Consider the following 26,389-nt stretch of genomic DNA (forward strand, 5'->3'; position numbering starts at 1 on the left):
GACTTTTCAGCAGGGAAAATTATGGTACAATCTTTACTTTTTTTTTTAAATGCAAGAAACAAATACAAAAAGTATATGCAATCAGTACAAAAGTGCATCCAAAAAAACAAACAAAAAATATAAACACAATATAACAGTATGTACATGCATCGTTCACTTAAATTCTGACTGCATTTGTCACTGTAGTTCACATAAGCTGCATGTCATTTATAGTTCGGTTTACTGAATGATTCATTCATTTTTATGTTTTGGGCCAAACTTACAACTGTAAATGCTCTATATCTAAGTCCTTTTTTGCCATATTTGAAAGTGAAGAGAGACATGACAAGACTATGTTTTGTTACTTCTAAGCATTATTTGTAACTTTTTACACACTTAAACTTGAATTAATCTGCCTTACAATGAATAACATATATTGTTTTATTATTATTGTTATGTTTTGACACGTTGTTTTTTTTGCAGTCCAACAACCTGAGTATATGTGCTTCTCTTTCACAGGAAATGAACACCACAAACATGCCGGAAACCAGCATTTTACCATCTGTAATAATTTTAATTTATTCTAGTATCTGGTTCTGTTTATGCTTTTTGAAAAGTTATGCTAACAGAAACTTGTTTTGATCAAAGGGTCCCTATTCAGAGCTGATATGAGTCAAAATGAAGAAATGTGTGTCGGGGACTCTAAATGTGGTTTCCTGCATGTTTGTCGAAACTTAAAACCTGCAGAGGAAATTAGCAGTGTGGTTTACATGTTTACATGTTCTATATTTTGTTGGATGGCATCAATGTGATCATATTGTACATTTTAATCAGTATTGTTCAACTGGATAATTACATACCAATACTACATATACAAGAGGTTTTCATGCATTAAAGTGCATTGAACACTGCTTTATAAGAGCATAAGAGAGCTCTTGATTCACAGAGGGCCTAAATGACAAATGTGTGACAAAAATATGTGATTTTTCCTTTCCTTGACTTTGTAAAACCTGAAATGTGACATTCAAACAATATGCAAATTGGATGTTGTTATTGAAAACACTGCAGACACTCAAATCTATCTGAATCTTTAGGGTCTGAGATCTGTGTTTGTTCATTGAAGTATAAAATGCTACACAAATATTTGCAGTCTGAATTGTGCCAGGACCACCTCCTAAGTGCATAAAACAAAACTTCCAGTTACTTTATTTTCAATACAGGTTGTAGCTACCAAATAAAAATCTAATTCTGCTTAGATTCACAGTGGTTTTTCGTCTTCAAAGTCATATTCTTGGTTATTTAGTAACCAGTCCATGCAGCTTTGTGCTTCTACGCCATCTCTATGCCATCTTTCCCCTCTAGAACAGGACGCTTCTCAGGGCTGAAGTCTCGATCTGTGCGCTCCACGTATCTCTGTAGTGTGCTGTAGTACTGTTCACTTTTTTTAAAGGTATATACAGCAGATATCTCCTCCCAGGACTTGTGATTTGGAAAGGGAAATTCTTCAGGGCATTTGTTGTCAAAGAAACTCTTGAGGTTTCTCTCTGCTAGTTTGTTGGCGTAGTCTTCTGCAAAAGTCTCAAACTTTTCCCTTTCCTTCTCCATGTAGATTTTCTGGAAAGTTAACTGAAGGTAGCTTACTTGAGAGCGACAGTTCTTAAAGCAAGTCCCGATCAGCGCTACTATTGCTGATATGATAATTATGGACCAGCCGAGTATCTGCGAACATAAATCAATAAGTTGAATGTTATCAAATATATAAGTTATAAGTTAATCACTTTTGCTCCCACCTGAAATTCTCAATTCGTGGATTAGAAATGACAGCATTTCGCAGATTTGCAGAACGACAGTAATTGTCACCATATCTCTAAAGCTTTCCTTAAAGACCCCCCTCTGGATCTCTGAGCTGGGGCGAGTGAGTGGAGGCGGGGCTAATTTGCATATACATAGAACCGCGTATACTAAATTAGGCAAGGGTGTGGAGTTACATTCAAGCTATTTTAAGGCAGGAAGATTTTTTAAAGGAAAGGAAAAAATGGTTTAAATGTGTAAATTAGAGATCAAAGATTAGTTTTAAGGGATAAAATGATTGACTATAGGGGGACTTAAAAAATAATTCACTACACTGAACAAAACAATAAACTTAGCCATAAAATGAACACTGCAATATACAGGCCTTTCGTGGAATGGAAAGGTCCCATGGATGTTAAAGGTTCTTCATGTAACCATAAATGCTAATAAAGAACCTTTATTTTTAAGAGTGTAACATAGTGCTCACCTGTGACTGGGCTCGCAGCATCAACAGCAGTTCCATATTTTCATCTGGAGGCAACTGGGACTTCTTGCAGGGCACTCGGGGCAGCTCTTCCCGGCACGTAGGTGTCTTGTTTTGGCAGAAAATATTCACCACCAAATTTTCATCCAGGCCACTGACAGCACACTCATAAAAAGTTCCATTTAACAGCGCTACAGTAAGCCACATAATAGGGGCAATGCAGGCTCCAGTTAGCACTTTCACAAACACCGACAAGCATCCCACAAAGTTACCCCTGGGGCATAGTTTGATAGGGTTGAGACAACACCCCGTATATAACCGCCAAAGACGTGTACTAACAAAGAGAGCAATCGCCAGCAAGACGACTGCTGGGCCCAGCAGGAACGTTAATCCATAGGCAAAATTCTGTTCTCGGTTGCACGGACACTGGAAAGACACCATGGAGAAGATTCTTTCACTACCTATTGTCAAAATAGCCATGAAGCTGTAGCCAATAGTGCTCTTCTGATTCGTGAGGAACTTTAGGACAGTCTTAAAAGAATCCATAGCTGGTACAGACATAGCACACTCCAAATGAGTTGGTAAACTGAAAGAGATGAATTCTGCTGTGGCGCTCCCTTTTCTGTCTCTCTCTGAATTTGTTTTCCACACCCTCCTTTATCTTCTCCTTTTCTGTCTCTGGCATTCACCACAGCTCATCAAATCCCTCCCCTGTCCACCCCCCTCCCTCCCATTCAGTGAAGGACAGTGACAAAAACCAGCTCATCAGGTTCTGCTGGAAGTCAAAACCGGCCACAGATGCATAGGCACATTTATCATGCAACATCAGTCGAACAAACAAAACCACAACGCTGCATTTTGGATTAGAGAGGTATAAAACTGATCTGTGGAACTGACAATGAGCTTATTATTGCAATTCTGGAATCTGGAGGATGGAATGTGGAAATAGAGGCTGGAAATTACTTGACATCTTAAAGACAGCAAGTGCGTGTTAAGTCAAACAAAGAGGTGTATTGCAACAAAATACTTTATATTAAAAAAGGGAAGCAATTTGTTCTGGTTATGTATGAGACGGTTTCTGTTCTGCTCTTGTTGTGCCCCACTGTTATGCACTGCACTTTTCACATAAAGTCTCCACTTTAATGCTAACCGGAAATAGAGCTTAATGAATATTGATTTTTTTTTAAAGTGTGCTTTTAGCAGGGTGATTGTCAAATTCTACATGATTACTTCACGAAAAAAGCCTCAAAGTGCTGCCTGTTGAAATATGAGATCACTAATCATCGTGCATGAAATAACATTATAATGCAACTATTTGTTTGTAGCCACTAAAAAAGGTCAGGACAGCTGTTTAAATAAATATGGATGTTGTTCATTTTCTGAAAAAAACAAACATCTTTGTTGAAAAAGATGAGAAAAATCTGAAAACTTTTATTTATAAAATTATAAAAATACTTTTTAATTTGCCACATTGTAAAAAAAAGTTGCATTACATTTTCAAGTACAATCAACTTGGATGTTAAAGTCATTTTTAAGATTATATATTTTTTTACAGTGCATAAACAGTTTTTTAATATTCATATGAAAAATTACACTGAAAGACAAAAAAAATAATTAAACAATAACAAAAACCCAGCAATATTAAAATCATATAATAGCAGTATTCAAAAGAAACAAATGACGTAAAAGAACAATGAATTGACACTGTAAAAGGCAGAAAATGAAGCGAGGCAAGTAATCTTTACGGCTGTATTTACCCCAAATAACATGGTAAGGCATGAACAGCTGTCAAATAGATAGCATGCACGTCTACAGGAGCAGTTTGCCCTCGTCCACAAATGCAAGTGCTGCTGGGTTTGCAAATTCATTTTCAGACTTCACTGAAGCCCTCACTGCTGGATTCTCAAGGTCCTCACAAGTGGACACATACTTGTGCAGGATGCTGTAGTATTTGTCCATGCTCCGGAACTTGTAGAAGGAGGAGATCTTCTGCCAGGCCTGTCTGGGAGGACTTTTCATAGGAATGGGTTTGGTTAACTCAAAGAAACTTGTTATGTTTCTCTTAGCAAGCTTTTCGGCATGCTGAGCTGTATAGCTGTCCAAAAACTCACTCTCCTTCTGAGTGTACATCCTCCAAAACCTCAGCTGCATGTAACTGATTGGAGAATAGCATCTGGCCATGCATGTCAGCAGAAAGGTGAACATCATGACAGAAGCTATTAGGATCCATCCAAGAACCTAGAAGTATATTTCAGAATTAATACAATTATTAGCCTCACCGAAAGAGAGGTAACTAACATCAGATGTGTTGAAACACAGATATCACAAAAAAAATAATTTAAAGATTATTTTAGAGGACCGTATGAACTCAAATAACAAGATCTGAAGGATAGTAAAATGCCGAAATAACCCTTTAGGCTACATAGAAAATGGGTAGGCTATAGCACTTTATTTTACAGTCATGTTCCACAGGTTATACAGCCTACTTATAGAAATTACAATAACTGGGTTATATAGGCTACATTGTAAAAAAAAAAAATAGGCTATGTTTAGTAAGTTATGATAACATATGTTTTTACATTGCTTTAGCTTATCATTACGTAATTTTCCAATTTAGGCTAAGTTATACAAGATTCAACACATTTTCAGATGAATGTAATTTTAGTTAAAATGACTTAAACATCCAAGGTGATTGTACCTAAAAATATAAGGTAACTTTTTTTTTTCTAGGCACTAGCCTATAACCCTGACTGAGCCTATCCCTAAATCTAACCCGTACCCATCAGTTAACAAAAAATGGACAACATTTAGGCACCACTCATGAACATTTGCTTTCAAAAGTCGAAACCTCTGAAAGTCAAAATTCACAATCAAGCAAGAGTCAAGGCAAAATTTAATTTTCCGAGTCTTATTTGAGATCTAGGCTATTTCATGATATCTAGGCTAATTAAAACGGATTTTGGACAAAGATGATTTCTACCGTCTGCTCACCTGCGACTCTGCGCGTATAATGGACAGAACTGCCGCTCTCTCGCTTTGTGGAATTGCGGTTCCATCACACGGGAACTTCTCCAACTCCGTCCAACAGTGGGGATACTTTTCGTTGCAAAGGTGACGCCTAAAGAGTGTAACGTTGGCGCCAGTCATTGAGCACTCGAAATACACCCCTTTCAGCAGAGCAACTGCGATCCAGCTGAGAGGTGCGACCATTGCTGTCATGGTGATTTGAAGAAAAACACACAAAAAGCCAAATGCGTAATTAAAACGACATAGTTTCGATTTCCTAAGGCACAGACCTGTGAACAGTTTCCACGTTTTATTGCTCAACATGTAACTTAGGATGAGCAGCACAACAGCGGGTACGAGGAGGCAGACGTTTCCGTAAATGAAATTCCAATCATTGCAAGGACACTTAAAAGCAAACACCGAGAAGACGTGCTCGCCACCCGCAGTTATAAGAGCAATTAATCCGAATCCTAAATTGGTCTGCTGTTTCTGAGTGAAGCTAAGCAAAGGTTTTAACTTATCCATGCCTGCAGCTGACGGATCCTTTTCATGAAATGAAACTCTCAGTTCCGTTTTGAGAGACTGATTTTTTAAAAGCGTGTAATGTCTGCTTTTCAGCTGTAGTGGGAGAGTGACTTTATGAAAAAAGTAAAACAACAACAACATCAACATAATTTAGTCTGTGTTATTTCTACACACCAGTTAAAGGCATTGTAAACGGCAAAACATGTAGGCTAATTCCTTGCCCTTTAGTGACGTGTGAAGGCAATAATCTGTATTCAAGCACAACCAGTGCTAAATCTAAACTAGTGGTTCTCCTACAGGGGGCTTCAGCAAACTTCCAATGGGGCCTCAACATGACTTACAGTTTTTCTCAATTGTCATTGCCATATCACCCTGTAGCCCAAGACTGGTTGCCCACTGAAGCTAAGCCGGGTTGAGCCTGGTTAGTACCTGGATGGGAGACCTCCTGAGAAAACCAGCTTGCTGCTGGAAGAGGTGTTGGTGAGGCCAGCAGGGGGTGCTCACGCTGTGGTCTGTGTGGGTCCTAACGCCTCAGGATAGTGATGAGCACTGTCCTTCGGATGAGACGTTAATCCGAGGTCTTGACTCTCCGTGGTCATTAAAAATCCCAGGATGTCCTTCGAAAGAGTAGGTATAGGACTTTAACCCTGGCAACCTGGCCAATTTTTTGTCTATTGGCCCCTGACCATCATGGCCTCCTAATATTCATCACGTGCCGTCGCATCATCCAGGTGGATGCTGCACATTGGTGGTGGTTGAGGAGATTCCCCCCTTCCATGTAAAGTGCTTTGAGTAGGCTACCCAGAAAAAGCACTATATAAATGTATAATTATTATTTATGTAAATTAATAAAATCTTTAAACAGCATTATGGGCATTTTTATAGGCTACAGAATATAGGCCTAGCCTTGGCCTAAATACATATTCTAGTTATGCCATGCTCAAAAATATTCTACTCTCAATTTTTACGCAATTATATAGGCCTATTTTTCCTTAATCATTCAAATTAAGGGGGATTAGGCTAGGCTACTATTTCATTAAAATAATAATTCCCTTTAAAATAATTGTACAGATATATTTATTCAATAATTAAGTTGTAAAACAACATATCAAATATCAAAATATGCCTCATGCCGGATTCAATAAGAAAATGACAATGTTTTTGGCTATGGTTTGCACTTCATATTCGGCGCCTCGTGGACACGCATGATCCCGGGCATGTGACCGCAAGAGGCGGGGACTGATTAAGACTCTAGCGGTTACAGTAGCTCAGACGCATCGGGCATAGACATAGCGAGTTACACCCCCAGTCTCTGGACAGTTTTCTCTTGGGGGTCGATGCAGATATTTTGTTTGGGTCAGTCAAAGTTGATAAGTGACCGACGTCGGATAAAATCAGTTTGACCGAGAGAAGAAGACACTGGACGCGAAGGTACACTGTGTACGTGCGCTTTTTATCCGGTGAATGTTTGTATATTTACGACATGTCTAACATACAGAAACGTTTACAGATGGATGCTGAAGGGATGTACCGAAACAGTTCACAGCTGAATGTCATGAGGTTGCAGTTGGGCGGGTCTTCAGTGAGGATTACATTTATTGTTGCCCAAATATTCTTGGTTCTGCCCTGTTGCTAGGAGACCTTTGACAGTTGAGGTTTTAAAGTGATTATGGAAGCCAAGGACTCGCGACCAAGCACCATAATCTGCATTTAGTGACAGTTCTTCTTTGGTTCCGTAACGCAATTAACTTGTCAAAATAATATCATTAATAGACAATATATCATCCGCCTACATGTTGTTGTTATTATTAATATTAATATTATTTTATAATATCAACGTGTAGGATATATCCTACACGTTGATTTTAAAGCGACGGTAGCCTACCTTAAACTGTCATTCAGTCACCGTTTGTTTGATGGATTACGTTAAGGGTGGACTCTGATTAAGTAGGTCAGTGACAAGCTAGAATGATGGACGGGACCATTTGAGTGACAGACCAATGCTATTAAGAAAATATCTGTATCATTAGTTTTATTTCTCTTTTTCCCCCTCCTCTTTTCTTCTCCATTGACCGTGGACCACAATCTGCTGACTGAAGGTCATTTTGTAATCAGATCAATATGTGCTCGGATGGCTCAGACACAATGGGCCATTAGGCTCCAATAAGTCCTGCATCAGGTCGCCTAGGCTACTCTCAGTCTTGATACCATTTGACCATCACATGAGGCTCTATGAAAGGAGATGCACAGACTGATTTTGGATCAGAATGAACTTTGCCTGTAGCTGTTGTGTGTCCAAACACATTGTGCATCAATAGGGTGAGTGGTGTTTTTAATATTTCTTCTATTTAGTTTTTTTTTGGATGAATATTACTGCATGATGAATCTCTTGAAAAACATTGTTTCATATTTTTATTTGTTATTTATATTTTATATTTGATTCTCCTGCGTCTCATACATTAAACAATGCATGTAATTAGATCCATAAAGGATTAGTTCACAGAAAAAGAAAAATTCTGTCATTAATTAACGTTACTCACCCTTATGTCGTTCCAAACCTGTAAGACTTTCATTCATCTTCGGAACACAAATGAAGATATTTTTGATGAAATCTGAGAGATTTCTGTCCCTCCATTGACAGCTACACAATGCTTCAAAAAGTTAATAAAGAGATTGTAAAACTAATCCAATTTTAGTCCAAATTTTCTGAAGAGACACTGTCGCTTTAGCCTAGCCTATATGATGAACAGATTGAATTTAGGCTTTTATTCACATTTACATTGACGAGAGAACATAAATAGAAGCTCAACCGAACCTGATTGATGCAAGAGAACAAACCTCATTGTTTCTTGCGGAAGCTCAAACCTGCTGCGTAACACACAAGAATGAACCTCATTGGTTCTCGCACTCAAGCAAGCAAGCATACCACAACTGACGTGTGCGTTGATGAATGTTTATGTGAATATAAACCTAAATTCAATCTGTTCATCAAAGTGATTGTGTCTCTTCAGAAAATTCTGACTAAACCCCCTAATTCATATGGATTAGTTTCTCTTTATGAACTTTTTGAAGCGTCAAAGTGGTAGTTGTGTAGATGGTCAATGGAGGGACAGAAATCTCTTAGATTTCATTCAAATATATTCATTTGTATTCTGAAGATGAACGAAAGCCTTACTGAAGATGAACGAGATAAGGGTGAGTAAATGAGGACAGAATTTTCATTTTTGGGTGAACTAACCCTTTACGAACTTTTTTGCCATTGTACGGTTATTTTAATGGCAGTTAGGCACATATCACCCCAAAATTAATACTGTAATTTAATTTGTACTGATGTTTTAATTTTGGGTTTGTATGCAATTGTCATTTATACAATTTATATAATGTATAATAATTTTTTTGTAGTACAGTATCTGGGGAGGAAATGTGTATAATTGTCATGAAATTAATTTCAGACTTCACTTTCAGCCTAGAAAGCTTATAGCATGTATCATATAGCTTATTTCATGGGGCTGTTGGGACACTTGTGGCCTTATAGTTAGAGAGTCAGACTTGTAAACCGGAGGTTGTGGGTTCGATTGTCAATACCGGCATGCAGGACATGACTAAGGTGCCCTTGAGCAAGGCACTTAACCCGCAATCTCTCCCAAGGCACCTCAGTGAATGGCTGCCCACTACTCTGGGTGTGTGTGTCCCCGTTTTGCAGTGTGTGTTCATTACTCACTGCTTCTAATGTGTGTGCACTGACTTGGATGGGTTGAATGCAGAGGACAAATTCTGAGTATGGGTTGCCATATTTGGCCTTCATACATCAGATATGTTTCCTGAGGGATATTTCACTCTGTTTTGTAAAGGCGAATCTTTAAAAGCTTTTCATCTCAGAAGCTCCATCGAGACGCTCAGATATTCAGGCTATCATAGGCTTCTCAGATATGCAGGCTGTGTCCTTATTCACTCTCTGTCTTTGCTGTTTCTGTTCTCTCTCTGTAGAGTGCTGCACATGCTCAGTCGGGCCTGTCTGGTGTTTTGTTGTATCAACAGGAAGCACTCCTTCCTCCGCCTCCTCTCTCCTCCAGGACTATGCCCTCTGAGCCTCCTCCCAGGTACATTCTGCACACCTCAGTCTACCTTAAGAGATGACCATGTCCTCACGTCTTTGGTGAGTTTTAATTTGATGTAGACACTTTTGGATTTTATTGTTGTGACACGGTCAGCGTTATTTAAAGAGCTCTGGAGGATATCTGAGTCCATCCGAAGCTTTCTTCTCCCAGAAGGCTGTACTAATCTGTGTAAACTAATACTGTAAAACATTTTTTTTTTTTTACTGCAAAAAAAATAAAAAATATATATATACAATGATGTCACTGACATTGTGGGAGGCATTTTGGTGACTATTTTGTCCAATTCTGGCTGTGCGTATAAGATTCAAATCATATAAGAATAATATCAACCAGTATTCAGATCTGTTTGTTACTGCAAAATATAGTGAAAATAGCACAGTTATAAAGGAGAGTCACATAATGACTTCATCAAAACCCCCCACTGACAGAACACAGTGTCACCCACATAAAGATCACCAGGGTAATACATCACACTACAATAATGCAACTAACATGAATGAAATAATGTAAAATGTAGCATTTTATTATGCCAATGTGAATAACTAACAAAAAAGTATGAAATAAAATATCAACAAATGTGATGGTTCATACTTTTTACTCATTGCAAATGTAATTTTGTTGTAAAAGTGTATATTGCCCTGTAAAAAATATTGTGAATATAGAAATAATACAATTTTGTTTACAATAAAACTATTATTGTAATAAAGTATATATAATATAATACTTGAAATATATTTTATTGAAAGATTTGAAAAATAAATGTATTTTTAATAAATGAACAATAACAAATATGTTCAATGAATTAATAATATCAAATCTTTAAAAAATACATTTAATACATTTATCTTTAAATCTTGACAGTAAAATTACATGTGGTGTTTTATTAATCATATTTTTTAATGTGGTAAGTTAACTTAAAGTTAATTATCAGCTTTTTACTATACCATTTCTGCAGTCTTTTTATGTTAAATCATTTTTTTTTCAATGTACAGAAAGAGAATTAGAGCTAAATCTGAATGTGTTGTGCTGAAAAGAGCTATTCAGGGCAATGGGAGCAGTGAGAATCAATGACATCTCACATTCTGAATAGGCGTATTGATAGATCTAGTGAACAGCAGGGAGAAAGACACATACACACTTCATTGTTTCTGGGCACAGGCTACCATGATGATGTTCACAAAGTCCAAGCATGGGCTTGTCTTGCAGTGTTTCTCTTGTGTCTCAGCTCTCAGGACATGCTGACAGGACAGCGGCTGTGTCAATCCAAATCCCACCAGGACTCGGTCCTCTCTGCCCTTAATCAGCAGCGCAAGGACGGACTGCTCTGCGATGTCACCCTGGTCGCCGGGGATCAGAAGTTCCATGCTCACAAGGCGGTCCTGGCAGCCTGCAGCGATTACTTCCGGGTGAGATTGTACACTGTGCAGGTTCCATCTCGCTAACCCCAGAAACTTGTCCTCCCAAAAAATCGTATCATTCCATATCAATATCAATGGAAGCACATTTCCTCCACATAGGAAAGAAATCATGCTTTGGTAAATCATAATTATGACATAAAAAGTCATAATCCTGACATAAATAGTCAAATTTATGGCATACAAATTTAACACATAATTATGACAAAATGTTGACCTTATCTCATAATTACGACTTTTACTGCATTTTTTTTTTTATAACAATGCTTTACCAAAGCATGATTTTGTGGTGGAACAGAGCTTCCATCCATACATATCCATTCTTTCTCGGAACTGAAGAGGAGATGTTAGGTACAAAGTTCATGCTGCTCTTCTCCATAAAATAAAAGTAAATGGGGATGAGTTCTGCCAAGCTCTAAAAATAATACATTCAAATGTGGTGTATCAAAATGTTTTATAGCAGGTTTGAAATCGGTGTGAAATGTAGGGAGCTGCACAGCATCGTTGTCTTTCTTTATATGGAAAAGAGCAGCGTAAACACACTATTGAACATCTCCTTTTGCGTTCCACAGAAGTCATACGTGTTTGGAACAATGTGATAGTGAGTAAACGATAACAGGATTTTCCTTTTAGCTGCACAATCCTGATGCAAATATGTACAGTTCACACGGGAGACAAGAGAGCAACAGACGGGAAATGAAAAGTCAGCAGCGGCCTGGAAACCGTATCAGTGAGATTTGATTTTGGTTTGTTCAGAAGATTACAAAGAAGAAATACATACAGCCCTGCAACAGAGGGAAAGATTATGTGCACAGTCCAAAGAACAGAATTAAATAGGGCAGGTATATTTATCTCTATATGTCTCCTGGGAAGCTCTCCACTTCTGTTGGGCTGGAATGATAAGATATAATCCCTTGTTTTTGATTTTAGCCCCTGGTTTCTGATGAGGACACCTTCTGCTGTTGTTAAGGCGAGTCATAGCTTATGTAAAACATGGACTGATCCAAAGCTTAAGTCAATCAAGCTGTTGGCTCTGTTTGACAGCTACCTTTGACATAGTATGCCAGCAAGGTTTTTATTATTCCTGAATTCTATTAGGTGGAACGGTTGAATAGGTTTAAATAGACAGGCGTGTACACGTGTGGATGAGCTTGTGTTATATGCTCTATCGTGAATACCAAAATGAGTTGTGTTTTGGAAATGAATCCCAATTGCCAGTATTTAACTGACATATTAATGGTCCTGCCTTGTTTGTGAATTAATTATACCTCCAATTTTAGGGCTTGTTGGAGAGAGGTGTAGTATTCATCATCTGAAACATAAGTGGGTGAAAATCCCTTAGATGGATAGAGGGAAGGAGGGACGCAAGTCATATCTATACACATAAATACAGTATCATAGAAAGGTGGGCTATTTTGACTTGGTCCAGTAAGCAACGGTCATATAACCATCCTGAACATCCAGAAAGAGAATTTCAGGAAAACCTCTCAGAAGAACCCATAGCAACCACTTAGAAACACTCAGGCAACCACCCAGAACAACTTAGAATTTTGGCAGTGAGGTTTGTACACTCAAACGCGTGTCACATTTTCTTTGGAAACTGTAAAAATCACACCAGTTTACCCAGTGTCACCTGTCTTGTTCTATTTTTAGGCCGGATGTCCCTGAGAAATGAAAGGATATTGCACCCTTTCGAGCTTTAACACCTCAGTGGCACTAATGAATAAATGCGAAAGGTGTAATCTGCGTCTGTGGCACTGGCATTAAAGACAAACACTGTAATAATGACTGTAGCAATGCTAGAGGATCAGGGAAGAAGGAGGCGGGAACTGGCGAACATTCAAACATTTTTAATTCCATAAAATAAACCAACAACAAAACAAAAAAAGTAAAAGCGGCAGCCCCTCACGGACAACTGCCGCACACACATAAACAAAACATAACATGTCCAGGCCTGGTCCTCTCTCGTCCTTCACTGTCGTCGCTTCTCCTTTTATTCTTCCGAGGTTTCTCTATGAGAGATACAAGAACTTTGCAGCGCGCAGGTAACACTCATTATCAGTCACGCCACCGGCCTCGTGCCGTTCTCTCACGGCTCTTGGCCCCGCACTGCTGGCCACAATGACATTACACATTTGACCAGAGAAGTTCGTACAGCACATTTCTCTGAGTAAACACAAATTATATATACTGTAAATATAAATGTGTAGCAAATGTGTATCTTTAACGAGTAATAACATCAGCAACAATCATGAGTAATGATACTTACACATGCTTGCTTCATTTACTGAATATAATGATTAGACCGACTGATTAAAACTCTTAATACAACTTTTTATTCATTGAAAAATCAACAGTACATAAAAACCGTGCAAGTAATTTGTTCGGGAATCGGACTACACTGTTTGCATCGTATGCTTTTTATTAATTAAAAAGAGCTGACTCATTTGTTGGTGAATTAGAGTACACTTGTAGTGTTGTAACTATATTGTTTTTGTCTGCAGTCCATGAAGGCAACTCAATAGTTAGACGTTTCCTGGCTTTATTTTTGTGGTACACAGTCTTTTTTATTCTATTTCATTGCACTCGCAGTCACAGCTCATGTGAAATATGATTTTATTTTGCATGGTGCTGAAGATTCAGCAGCTGCTGCTTAGATTCACGGTGCAGCAATGCTGGTAACACTGATGTGAGGCATTGAATCATTCTGTATTTTCATATGGCTCAAAAAGCATGGATTGTAAACTAATTAGCTCACAAAGCTGCTGTCTGACCAGCCTGCTTTGCTTTTCCAAGGTCAGAAGTCATTCAGCCGGACATGTGACACAGGACTGGTCATGCTTATTACCCACAATCCCCTTCCAAAAAAAAACCCTAAGTCTTGCTTATGGGCAGGGGTGTCCCAGTAAGTAGCTGTCAACAAACCAACAACCATCAGCTCTAATGAGTCCTTTAAAATATCTGAATGTGAGCCGAGGTCCCGAGGTCAGTCATTAAAAACGTACTGCTCTTTAAATAGAAAATAGAAATACACGGTATACTTTACCAGGCACTTTAAATGTGACATACTACTGGGGGAACAGTTTTAGAGGGTGAGGTGACAACGATAAAAGATGATAAACACTTTGCATCTATTTTCAGCACACGCTGCGTTTTCATATGGAGCTAAGACCTGCATTAAATGTCTATTGATTCTTTCAAAAGACTGTTGACACTAATTTCAATCCAGAACCTTTGACTTAAGACTTAATCTGTGCCTGAGAGTTATAACTCTGATTTTGGGAGGCATGTATATATATATATATATATATATATAAATATTAAAATAGATAGATAGATAGATAGATAGATAGATAGATAGATAGATAGATAGATTACAGTTTTTTTTTATTTCACGCTGGAAGTTCATCATTAGGAGCAGTTAGGTTTGATCAGTGGAGTTGGTGTAATGATGATCCAATGTCCTTTGACTTCCTCTTCACCATGGGCTTTGATCAATGACCATCCTACACTCGCTCTGTGACAGCAATCAATGCTTTTGATTAGTGTACTCCTGCCAGAGAACACAGTGGGACAGCACTGGCCTCTTGGTCTCTTTATTCTGCGTGCGTGTGTGTGTTTGTGTGTCTGTGTGTGTGTGAGAGAGAAAGTACAGCACTGATTGATGGCCATGGACTCACTTTCATTCTCAGTGTGAAACTCTTTAGACTTGAATGAACAGTTTTTTGACATTTTGCTTTAACAGTTTTTTACAGGATGTTATATTACTCTAGTTCTGTGGTGCATCCTGCTTATGAGTTCGTGTGTGTGTATCTTCAGGCCATGTTCAGTCTGTGTATGGTGGAGAGTGAGGCAGATGAGGTAACTCTCCAGGGTGTGACTAGCGTCGGACTGAAGCACGCACTGGACTTCGCCTACACAGGCCAGGTAAATTCAGCATAGCCCACACAGTAGCATGCGGCCCAGAACATGCAAAACAAACAAAATTTGCAGTGCCTCAAGCAAAGACAGGTCTCTAGATTCTGGAAAGACCCCATTATGAATCATACGTAGCAGATACGTGAAATCCTTGTGAATAATTTATTCTGGAGCTTCACAAATAGGCTTATTGAAATTCTAAATCTGGTTAAATATAATACTAGGTTATCTTATTTCATGTTAGTTTGAAGATTTTACACTATACTATTGGTATACTCTGTATATATATCCGGCTATTCGGCCCAAACTTCCGGTTTCTCGAACAGCCGGTAAAGGACGCGCGTGTTCAAGTCTTTCCAGCGTCTCAAAGGAATTTTGGTTAAATAAGACACATGTTCTCATATGCAATTATCTCGTTTTAATCTGACTCCATGAATTAAAAAAGGTTCAATGTGCAATAAGGTTATGTTTACACTTAAAATAGTTACAACATGATGTAATGATAATTTAAACCATTTGTACCCAGCCTAAATGTAAAATGTTACCTGAGAGAGAGAGAGAGAGAGAGAGAGAGAGAAATAGAGAGACAAAGGCAGAGCCTCTGTCTCAGTTCAGCATCCAAAGCAAAGAGACTAAGAAGAACATTTGCAATCAAGTTTTGTCATCTCCTCTGACCATGTGACTAACACCTAGGTGTGAGATATTCAAACCGACCAATCAGACTATCACCATCTCCCCCATTGTCCAAAAGCTTTGGCCTAATAGGCCCACATCAGTCTTAGCATTGCTGTACTGGAAATGTCTGAGAGAAAAGCAAGTGTCTTTGTTGCGTTGAAATAATCTTGGATTATTTCCAACCTTACACTATATATCTATATACTATGTATATATGTATACTCTATTGGTATAGTCTATGTTCTGAGTTGCATATTCATGAAGTCACTAACACTGAACAAATACAGATTGGAACAAGCATGTGATTTAGAATTGTGAAAATGTCACCATGTAGGCCCACTCTGGCTGTTTTAAGTAACCTGAAACATACAAAAGCAAAAACAAAAAAAGCAATGTCTGATTTTACTCCAGTTAATGCTTTTGCCATCACTTTTTTGTCATGTCAGTTGTTTAGTTTGATTGGTTGTCTGTCTGTTGCTAAACAACTTTTACATTCAAGCACTGCTAACGATATCCTAAGGGATAGAGACGGTCCAATATTATATACATTACTGTGGTAAAGTTTGGGTTCAGTAATATTTAAGAAATTAATTATTTTATTCAGCAAGGATTCATTAAATTAATAAAAAGTGACAGTAAAGACATTTATAATGTTACAAAATATTTCTATTTCAAATAAATGCTGTTCTTTTGAACTTTCTATTCAACAAAGAATTCCTCAAAAATAATAAGAAGCACTTTTTTCAACATTAATAATAATAAATGCTTCTTGAGCACCAAATCATCGTATTAGAATGATTTCTGAAGGCTCATGAGACACTTTAGACAGAAGTAAATTCAGTTATTTTAAATTGTAATAATATTAGGTTTGCAATCTAAGCATTATACATATGTAAATACCTTTAATATAGTAGCTGTAAACTTATCTTTTATAGAGCAGGCTTATGCAACACATGTTTATACAAGCCCTGCTCCGTCTCTTTCTTCATTAAGGGGTCCTTGGTCTGAATAAGGTTGAAGGCCCCTGACTTACATGGAATTAGGAATGCAAGGTTGCGGTTTCTTACAATAGTCTCAATCAGGTTCTTTGTCTGTAGATAATGCTGGAGCCAGGAGTGATACAAGACGTCCTGTCTGCTGGAAGCCACCTTCAGCTGCTGGAACTGCTCAGCCTCTGTTCCCACTATCTCATTCAGGTGTGTTTACAGGTTATTTCTGCCTTGAAAACTTGCAACGTTTTGATAAAGCTTATTTTGTGTTTTTAGCAAGTACTACATAACGTTACTGTGTAATCAGTAGTCATTTTGTACAAGTTCTACTCATTTAATGCTTCTTACATGCTCATTTTTATAGGAATATTTCTGAAAAAAAATCTGTCATCATTGATTCACCCTTCATTGATTTGAGTTTCTTTCTTCCACAGTTTTACATGCTCTTTTCAATTTGATTCCAATGAACGCATACTACTGAAGCTTTTAAGCTTCAAAAAGACACAAATAATACATACAATTATCATAATAGTAGTCTCTATATGACTCTGTGTTATATTCCAAGGTTACTTGAAGCCTTTGTGCGAGAAACCTATTTATCATTCCCTATAATTTTTCCCTCTTTCTGCTGAATTCCATAGATTTCCCCCATAATTCAGCCTAGAAAATGTGAAAAAGATCTGCAGATTTCACCTGAACCTGTTCATTTCTCATCACTGCCTTTAAAATGAGCTTGTTGTTCATTTTAACCAGTAGATGGCAGTCAGTCTCTGTGTGAAGCGTCTTTCTTCATCCTGCATATGTGGAGCATCCTGACTAGATTTGTCTCCGTTGTTCCTTGTTTTACTTAAGATTTGTCTGTTTTTGGATATTATGGGCTTTCATGAAATTTAGCTCTTTTGAGCTCCCATTAATCATTTATCATATTTTTTTATTTATTATTTACTGTATTACAATATTAAACGACTGAGTGTGTATTCATGGGGGTATCTATTATTGTATGCGTTTGTGTGCTTGTATGTTTCAAGGCATGTACGGTTTCATTTTAGACTGTAAGGCTCAACTAGTTTTCATGCATGAATAAAACACCCCCTCTGACCGTGAATCCGTCTGTATTTATATCTGTGCCTGTAGGAGCTGAACAGTTTTAACTACCTGGACCTGTACAGGCTGGCAGACCTCTTCCACTTGCCGGCCCTGGAGGAAGCAGTGGTGGGCTTTCTGGTGGATCACCTCTCTGAGCTGCAGAAGAACAGGCAAGAGGAAGTGCTGCTCCTACCTTATCGGCTCCTCAGGGAAGTGCTAAAAAGCGACCGGCTCACCTCCCTCAGTGAGGAGGAGATATGGCAGGTGTGTGGGCCGCAAATTCACAGACTTAAACTCTTCAAAACATCTCTGAACTGCTTAGGTAGCTTACATGCTTTAATGTGTAATATCAGCATGGGGTTTAAAATTCTGAAAACTTTACAACAAAGGACAGTTATGAAATATGTAAGTTTCTATATCATTTCTAGTTCGTGATTTAAGAACATCTCTTTGGAACATCTTAAATCATGTTAGACAATGTGATCATCAGGTTTTACACAAACTTGCAGCTCATGTGCTGCTGTCAAAAAAGCAAAAGTTCAACTTTACAGTCAAATAATTATGCATTTAATATAATTTGGTAGTGTATTTGTTATTTTTATTTGGTAGTGTATCTCAGACTTTTGGACCCCATGACAATCTCTATAACAGCTGCCAAACGCAAAGCGTCATTAAGTAAATCTGAATGCTTAAGGTCATATTCACACAAACTCTGCCTGTTTAATTTACGGTGTAAGAGTGAGAAAAAAAGGTGTACGGACAATGTGAGCGTGCGTGTGTATGTATGTACACTCGGGCGGAGGCTGTAGTCGGGGGGGCTCTGGTGTGACTATTCATTTGCACCAATCAGGCACCCCCCCACCACCCCTCCCCCAACCAGCCTCTCTCTGATTAGGCCCACCGCGGCTCCATCAGCGCCTCAATCCCCCAGCTGTCACTCCGGCCGCCCTACTGATTGAAAACAATCAGGCCTCTGATGGCACAATTACCCTGACCCTTTAACCAGTCGCTGCTGCCATAATCAGGCCCTGATTAGGCTGCTTTGGGCCTCCTTCACTTTGCAGAGAAGGTTAATTTGGGCATCAGACGGAAGCGTGATGGGCACAGGGGCTGGTGCTGCCGTCCGCCAGTCCGAACGTGCGCCCGCCAATACAACCCTCGATATAGTTTGGCTGTCAATCATCGTCATGCAGAGTTCTCTGAGTCTCACGCTCTGGAAATCACATTTTCTTCCTCTTTGTTTTTTTTTTTGTTCTTTTTTTCTTCTCTCGCACTCACTCTCTGTCTGTCTTTCTCCGTGCGGGAGTGGGTGGGGGAGTTCATTTATTTTCTGCCCCGAGGAAGTTCTCTGATCCAGTGTGACCTTCACAGTCAACAGACGCTGCCTTGCTCATACCTCTCTCTCTCTCTCTCTCTCTCTCTCTCTCTCTCTCTCTCTCTCTCTCTCTCTCTCTCTCTCTCTCTCTCTCTCTCTCTCTCTCTCTCTCTCTCTCTCTCTCTTTTCTGCTGGCTGTGAAAAGGAGGAGAGTTGAAAAAAATTCAGAGAAAGGAAGAAGGCGAAACAGAACCTCAATAGAGCGTTACATGATTAATGATGCCAAACAGGAATGGAGGGTTTTGCTGAAATCTATGTACACTTAAAGCTTAAATGTGCAATTATGTACCGGTAGGTCCATTTCGGATATATATTGTCTGATAGATTGTCCATGATCAATTGTCATGTAATGCTCACTTAAGTTAATCAATGTTTAAAACGTTAAGAATTGAGTAATCCATAATAATACATGAATATCCATTTTTCATACTGCACATTATAATGTTGGGATGACTAAATTAACTGTAGCATTTAAACTGATTATTTTCTAGTGTTTTTTTAGATAATATAATATGAAATTTTAATATATCAGCAATGTATTGCTCATCAGCCATTACCATATCACCTTTAGCATTTAAACAATTTTATTTAATATCTACTGTGTTTTATTTATTCATATTTTTTTGACAATATAGTATACAATTTTATATACTTATCTTATATTTATCTTTTATCAGCAAAAGCATAAAAATAATTATAGGTTTATTGGTATTGGACATAATTTTAATATTAGTAAAAAATGTAAGCAATTATTATTTAATTTGGAAAACTAAACTTCTTAATCCTTAATATGCACAAGTACACCATAAGTAGTTTAATGGTCTCTAAAAGGAACTTTGCTCTATTTGAGCATCTAACAGAGCAAAATTATCTCAACCAATGGCGTGAGTTTTGGGGCTGGATTACCTATTAGAACAACCAATGGCAGATGGGGGAAATGTAATGGAAATGTTAGGGAAACCTGTCTGGCAGCAATCATTATCTCGGCAATTCAGTCCTACTAATAGCACAGAAATATCACCTTTCTAAAATTAGTGCACTGGGAATCATTCTGTGTAAGTACAATGAAATCTAACCATTTCACAGATGAAATACTCCCAAGAAAAAATATATTGCAAGCATTTAAATTTGCCATTTGTGTGTAGGAGACAGCTGTGGAACGTCTAGAGGTGGTGGCCCATGATCTCGGGATGCTATAATAAGTTCTCTGTCTCAGGGCTGATTGTGTTAAAAGCCACTTTGTTTCCACAAGAGTGGCATCGCTTATCTCCAGCCATCTCTGCCGTACTCGCATGCCTCTGCAGCTAAACAGTCTAGATTGCTCTCAAGTTCAATTAACTCCCCTTTGTCTAACTCCCTTGGCTGTGCCGGAATGCGTATGTGTGTATGCTTCACACGCACACCTCATGACTACGTGTGTGTGTGCGTGTTCACAGATCCCCCCCCCCCCCATCTCATCTGCAGCTGTCTTCTCATCACTGTATAGAGACACAATATCTTAAGCATTAGCATGCAATGATACAAAGCGTTGGCCCTGCGTAGACAGACAGTATTGTGTGGATGGTGTGAGCTGCAGCCTGTAATATGAGCAGTGTGATCTCCTGATCCCGAATCGGTGCTGAATACTGATGAGGCACTCTGCCCTGCTGTAGTTATTGGTGCGTTGGCTGGAGCACGACTGCAGATACCAGTACATGGAGGAACTGCTGCAAAACGTGCGCTACGGCCTGATGGAGGTCACCGCCCTGCACCGTGTGGCCAGTAGCCACCCCTTCCTCAACTCCAGCAGCACCGTCGCCGCCCTGGTGGAGGAGGCATTGGACTACCACCGCTCTGTATTTGCACAGCCTTTACGTCAGACGTCCCGCACCACGCCACGCTTTCAGTCACTAACATTATATATCATCGGCGGGCGCAAACGGGAGGTCAGCCGCGTGCGGGAGCTGCGGTTCTTCAACCCCGCCGCGCAGGAGCACACGCGTGTCGCCGGGGGTTCGAACTGGAGTGAATTAGCACCCATGCCTGCTGGACGGAGTCACCACTGTGTGGCTGTCATGGGCAACTTCCTGTTCGTGTCTGGCGGGGAGGTGGAACACGCAACTGGAAGGACGTGCGCGGTGAGGACGGCGTGCCGGTACGATCCGAGGGTGAACCGCTGGACTGATATTGCACCAATGAAGGCGTGCAGGGAGCACTTTGTGCTGGGAGCTCTGGGACAGTATCTCTATGCCGTCGGGGGGAGGAATGAACTGAGGCAGGTTCTGCCCAGTGTGGAGCGCTACTGCCCCAAGAGGAACAAGTGGACCTACGTGCAACCTTTCGACCGCTCGCTGTCCTGTCATGCAGGATGCGTGTCTGACGGGCTGCTCTGGGTCTCAGGTAATAATACATTCCTTCACATTTACCCCACTACTCTGCATATATCAGGAATCTCCCAATGCATTTCTAGGCCCAAGACTTTAAAGCATTACTAGCATCAGTTTAACATAAAATGATGGCTTCTTCTGCTGCAGGTGGTGTCACTAACACAGCTCAGTACCAGAACCGACTGATGGTGTATGACCCTGGACAGGTAACATATTGCATTTACTGTATGTGGTTATGTGAGAATAATGTGGCTGGTTGGTGCATCTTTCTCATCTTAAAATATTATAGATATTGTATATTTATTATATAAATTATAATATTATTAATTAGAAAGTAATACTTTTATTCAGCACAGCAAGGATGCATTAAATTGATCAACATGATATTAAAGACATTTATAATTATTTTCCTTAAATGCTGTTCTTTTGAACTTTCTATTAATCTAGAATCCTGAAAAAATGTATCACGGTTTCCACAAAAATATTAAGCAGCACATCTGTTTTCAACATTGACAATAATTAGACTCATTTTCTTGAACGCCCAATCAGCATATTATAATTATCTCTAAAGGATCATGTGACACTGACCCTTTGCTATCACAGGAATCAATTATATTTTAAAATATATTCAAATAGAAAACAGTTATTTTAAATTGTAATAATATTTGACAAAATTACTGGTTTTATGGTATTTTTGATCAAATAAATGCAAAAAAAAAAAAAAACACACAAGGGACTTATGTCCAATACAAATCCTCTACACACCATTGTAATTTATTAATGCTACATTCAAAAAGACTTAAAAATAAGTATCGTATAACTTCTGTGGTCAGTGCAACTGTGTGTTTTTCAAAGAGAGAGATATAAAGAAAGAAGAGAGGAGGAAAGAACAGGAGGCAGAGGCTCATTGGTATTCAAAGTGGCTTTGCATTCACCTGCCAGGAACAGCAACCCCCCACCCACAATACCCTCAACAGATGGTCGCCAAACACACATGTGTATATTCACACTCTCACTCACCACTGCTCGTGCAATCTCTGCATGAACACACCTCTCGCAAATAAATGCACACGCACTGGAATATGCAAAAGAAATTAATGCTAAATGTTTCTTTTGACAAAGTATTTTTATATATATATATATATATATATATATATATATATATACCATATAAATATTCCAGTGGATGTGCAATGTCAAACTATACAATTAACCAGCAAAAATAATTTTACCATATATTTGTTAGTCTTTTTTCCTGGTCAATTGTATAGTTTGAATTGACGTGTTTTTAAGAATAATTGAAAATGAGAATAATTCTGTTTTTTCTTTTGTTATTTCCTCTCCGTAATAGAATCAATGGCTAGCGCGCAGTCCCATGTTGCAGAGGAGGGTGTACCATGTGATGGCGGCAGTCAAAAGGCAGCTATATGTGCTCGGGGGGAACGATCTAGACTACAACAATGACCGCATCCTGGTTAGACACATCGACTCTTACGACATGGACATGGACCAGTGGACACGCTGCACCTTCAGTCTCCTCACAGGTCACCACACCCACTATAACTATGTAATAGATATGATTATTCACCTATTTACCTACACATTTTCTTTTCTCTTCAAAACCTAGCTTTACTGTATGTACTGTATTTTTTTCTGAAGCATTAAATAGAATTACTGATTCTAGTACCTCTTACAAAAAGTACTAAGCTGGTAATGTGTGCAAAAATCTACCTAGTTTAGCTGGTAAGACGTTTTTAGAAGTGATCCAATCGAACATTTTCACAAACTGTAAAGATTAATATTATTTCGCAGTGTCCACTGTGCCTGAAAGGGTTATTAGACCATGGTATTTTTTAAGCGTAATGTCTACATTCTCCTCATAGGCCAAAATGAGGCAGGAGTGTCTGTCCATGATGACAGAATCTATGTGGTTGGTGGATATTCCATCTGGACAAATGAACCCCTTGCTTGCATTCAGGTGAGTTGACTTGAATGGTGCTTATGTTTGAATGACATGTTGAATAATTAATGTTGAAATCCTATCATTTGTCTATTTGGCAGGTGCTAGATGTGAGCACCAAGGGTAAAGAGGAGGTTTTTTATGGGCCAACGCTCCCATTCGCTTCGAATGGAGTGGCGACATGTTTCTTGCCTGCACCGTACTTTACCTGCCCCAACCTGCAGACCCTACAAGTGCCACATCACAGGATAGGGGCTCTCTAACAGGATATTCCCACAAACACACTATGAACCAGTGGAATCATTTAAAAGCCTATTCTACTCCCACAAACTGTGACGGGTGGATGGAGTGGAGTCATCGGTGATCATACATTGATCACGTTGAGCCAGTATGAAGTGTTCTGATGGATGTGGAAACATTCAAAAAGAAGTTCAAGAGTTTTTTTATTGTCAAGTTTGACTGACGTTCATGCATTTCGGAACTGGATATGCTATGGTACTGCACCATGCTAATCCAGTTTAACAAGCAGTGTGTAAATCTGGCTGAATGATTTAAAGACACTTTATGGCCCAGTCTAACATGTAGACTGTTGTTCAATTTGTAGTTTTAACACTCTTTTACTCAACAATCCATGCAGAATTACAACAAGGGGAAAATGCAAGGGCGGCATTTGGGACAGGGCCGAAGTGTCAGGGACCCGTTTTCAGAGATTCTAGAATTCAATCCACTCTCCACTCTGACCTTAATGTTCTGGGACAATATAATGTTGAAATCAGCCAAACATCAGTTTCCATTCCATGTCATTTCTCAGCCTGTGACAAACTGTACTTTCTATCAAAACTCAGGATGAAGAAGACCGTATTGTTTACTGAATGTGTATGACCACAGCTGACGACAAATACACACCCAGCATCTTCACAATCTTGACTGTTCTCCACCCCACCACCAAAAAACTGCCCATTCCATAAGAAAACATGTAAGGGCACACTTTTTTTACATAATGTATTTAATAAATTTATGCAGTTGTGCAATAATGATTAAACCGGTGATCTGTTTAATCTTTGATTCGCTGGTGTAAAGGGAAACAGGTCAGTTTAGCTCAAAGGGAATTATTATAGGGTTTTATAGGGTATTTTGACAGAATCACTTATTTTACGGCCGAAACTATCAACTCTGCAGCGGATAGTTATATCCAAACTATAGTGAAAACACTATTTATTAGCACGGTAACAAGATCAGCAGTTAAAGACATTAAGGGCCAGATTTACTAATAGCTTATCCAGCGCAAACCCTCTTTTGGCGTTAAAAAACGATCAGGATTTACTAAAGACACGCAGTGAAAAATTAGCTCTGAAAAGGCATGGACAGGGTTATATTTGCGGCTGACCTTATTGCATGCCTTTGTAGGAGTTTACCCTTCATACGCAAAATTTATGAGAGGAGAGTATTTAAATGAATCATGCAAGGTGATTTACTAAGGTTTGCGCTCATCAGTTAACTAGTATTTGAACCATTATTTATCGCCTAAAAAAGCACGTCTTAAATCAGACGCTAACTCGCGCTGGTAGCGCTTGGTTGGTCATTATGGAAATGATCCGGCTGTGTCTGCGTATTTTAACTTGCGTGTCATCAGTAGATCAAGCGCAGATCTTTCCATCCCATCGGCGCTATTTTGAAATTGCCCTGTTTAGTAAATCTGGCCCTATATTCGTAAGCACATAACACAAGACACTTTATTTAACTATTCTACCCAGAAACTGCTTTAGACTCTGACCCCAACCTCATCCCATTATAGTCTTAACCCATTTTAGCCTATCTCATCTAATGCTTTGATCATGACCAGAGTTTTTAAACTCAGATGTTTATCCAACCCCTAGAGATTCTGACCAATTAGGTATCATCTTTGGTTCAGGGTGTGACTATTTCTCCTCCTCTCACATAAATGACATGTGATCAGATTATTCACATGGTCTCTTAACTGTGCAGCTCTAGTTGGGTATGATTTAGATATTAATTTTATGAGTTACAATACATTTTACATGGATTTGATCCATACCATAATTCAAGAAATCATTCACACACATAGTAAACCAGACACACCTCCAATAAACCATTCAATAGTAATTGCATGAATTATGTGTGATCTAGGCATAATAGTCACATATGTATATAGGTTGTAGACATGATATAGAATTATGCAGATGATCAATGTTTGATAATAATCTGTCTATGTTTTGGAATGATCTGATGCATTTTTATATGTTCCGGCAGTCTCTGTGGATTTTAAAGAGGATTTCAGTCCTGCAAACTCAAAAAGAGGTCTCACAAGGATGTCTGCTTTAGGCCTCTGGCGTTAACTCGTGAGTTTCAAGATGTGCCCTATCTGAATGTTGACAAAGCTCTTCCTTTAGTTTGGGACCATCTCTTACAAGCGTGCATTGTCTTAATCCTGCTTAGCTATGGAGTTTCTAGACTGGCTGACACCAAAATGACAGGATCTTCTGATTTGAGTGTTGACTCGGACTGTCTGTGGAATTCTGCTTCTTGGTTAGTTTGAACGAGTCATTGCTGTCTGATTCACTCTGTTACACTGGATACAAACTAGAGATGAGCAATAGCTTTATTCCAAAACCTATATTTACAGGGTTCCCACTCTACTTTTTGACCAGTGAAGGTTTTCAGTCATTTGTGATCACTGGCAG

The 26,389-nt window shown here is 38.9% G+C and overlaps 3 protein-coding genes across 8 annotated transcripts; 1 reads left to right on the forward strand and 2 right to left on the reverse strand.

The window, feature by feature from the left end:
* On the reverse strand, positions 1-2,934 carry calhm5.1 (calcium homeostasis modulator family member 5, tandem duplicate 1). Its single transcript, XM_079625030.1, has 2 exons — positions 2,258-2,934; positions 1-1,698 (listed from the first exon to the last, which is right to left on the reverse strand). The coding sequence occupies exons 1-2, from the start codon at positions 2,813-2,815 to the stop codon at positions 1,309-1,311; spliced, it is 948 nt and encodes a 315-aa protein (XP_079481156.1). The 5' UTR covers positions 2,816-2,934; the 3' UTR covers positions 1-1,308.
* A 723-nt stretch (positions 2,935-3,657) lies between these two features.
* calhm6 (calcium homeostasis modulator family member 6) lies at positions 3,658-5,995 on the reverse strand. Its single transcript, XM_079625029.1, has 2 exons — positions 5,246-5,995; positions 3,658-4,492 (listed from the first exon to the last, which is right to left on the reverse strand). The coding sequence occupies exons 1-2, from the start codon at positions 5,930-5,932 to the stop codon at positions 4,064-4,066; spliced, it is 1,116 nt and encodes a 371-aa protein (XP_079481155.1). The 5' UTR covers positions 5,933-5,995; the 3' UTR covers positions 3,658-4,063.
* A 1,000-nt stretch (positions 5,996-6,995) lies between these two features.
* Positions 6,996-24,734, forward strand: klhl32 (kelch-like family member 32). Of its 6 annotated transcripts, XM_079625025.1 has the most exons (13): positions 7,020-7,216; positions 7,296-7,367; positions 7,885-8,104; positions 9,773-9,885; positions 11,129-11,309; positions 15,138-15,245; positions 17,009-17,107; positions 18,035-18,250; positions 21,014-21,740; positions 21,875-21,933; positions 23,079-23,271; positions 23,611-23,705; positions 23,789-24,727. In XM_079625025.1, exons 4-13 carry the CDS (start codon positions 9,863-9,865, stop codon positions 23,948-23,950), a joined length of 1,863 nt encoding a protein of 620 aa, XP_079481151.1. In that variant the 5' UTR covers positions 7,020-7,216; positions 7,296-7,367; positions 7,885-8,104; positions 9,773-9,862; the 3' UTR covers positions 23,951-24,727. The 6 variants fall into 6 exon arrangements, with proteins under 6 accessions (XP_079481150.1, XP_079481149.1, XP_079481151.1 ...); XM_079625024.1 differs by lacking the exon at positions 7,296-7,367 and having other exon boundaries at positions 6,996-7,216; XM_079625023.1 differs by lacking the exon at positions 7,296-7,367 and having other exon boundaries at positions 6,997-7,225; positions 23,789-24,734.
* The last annotated feature ends 1,655 nt before the right edge of the window (positions 24,735-26,389 follow it).

The sequence above is a fragment of the Phoxinus phoxinus genome (genome assembly GCF_949152265.1).
Source record: "Phoxinus phoxinus genome assembly, chromosome: 10".
Taxonomy (NCBI): domain Eukaryota; kingdom Metazoa; phylum Chordata; class Actinopteri; order Cypriniformes; family Leuciscidae; genus Phoxinus; species Phoxinus phoxinus.

What these genes read in the sequence shown, in the direction of transcription:
- calhm5.1 (XM_079625030.1), bottom strand. Translation starts at nt 2,815, where the DNA reads ATGTCTGTACCAGCTATGGATTCTTTTAAGACTGTCCTAAAGTTCCTC. An exon ending in TGCTGCGAGCCCAGTCACAG is followed by an intron (nt 1,699 to 2,257) that starts GTGAGCACTATG and finishes TTATGTTCGCAG; the next exon opens with ATACTCGGCTGGTCCATAAT.
- calhm6 (XM_079625029.1), bottom strand. Translation starts at nt 5,932, where the DNA reads ATGTTGATGTTGTTGTTGTTTTACTTTTTTCATAAAGTCACTCTCCCA. An exon ending in TTATACGCGCAGAGTCGCAG is followed by an intron (nt 4,493 to 5,245) that starts GTGAGCAGACGG and finishes ATATACTTCTAG; the next exon opens with GTTCTTGGATGGATCCTAAT.
- klhl32 (XM_079625022.1), top strand. Translation starts at nt 10,971, where the DNA reads ATGACATCTCACATTCTGAATAGGCGTATTGATAGATCTAGTGAACAG. An exon ending in CGGGCTGCTCTGGGTCTCAG is followed by an intron (nt 21,741 to 21,874) that starts GTAATAATACAT and finishes CTTCTGCTGCAG; the next exon opens with GTGGTGTCACTAACACAGCT. An exon ending in CACCTTCAGTCTCCTCACAG is followed by an intron (nt 23,272 to 23,610) that starts GTCACCACACCC and finishes TTCTCCTCATAG; the next exon opens with GCCAAAATGAGGCAGGAGTG.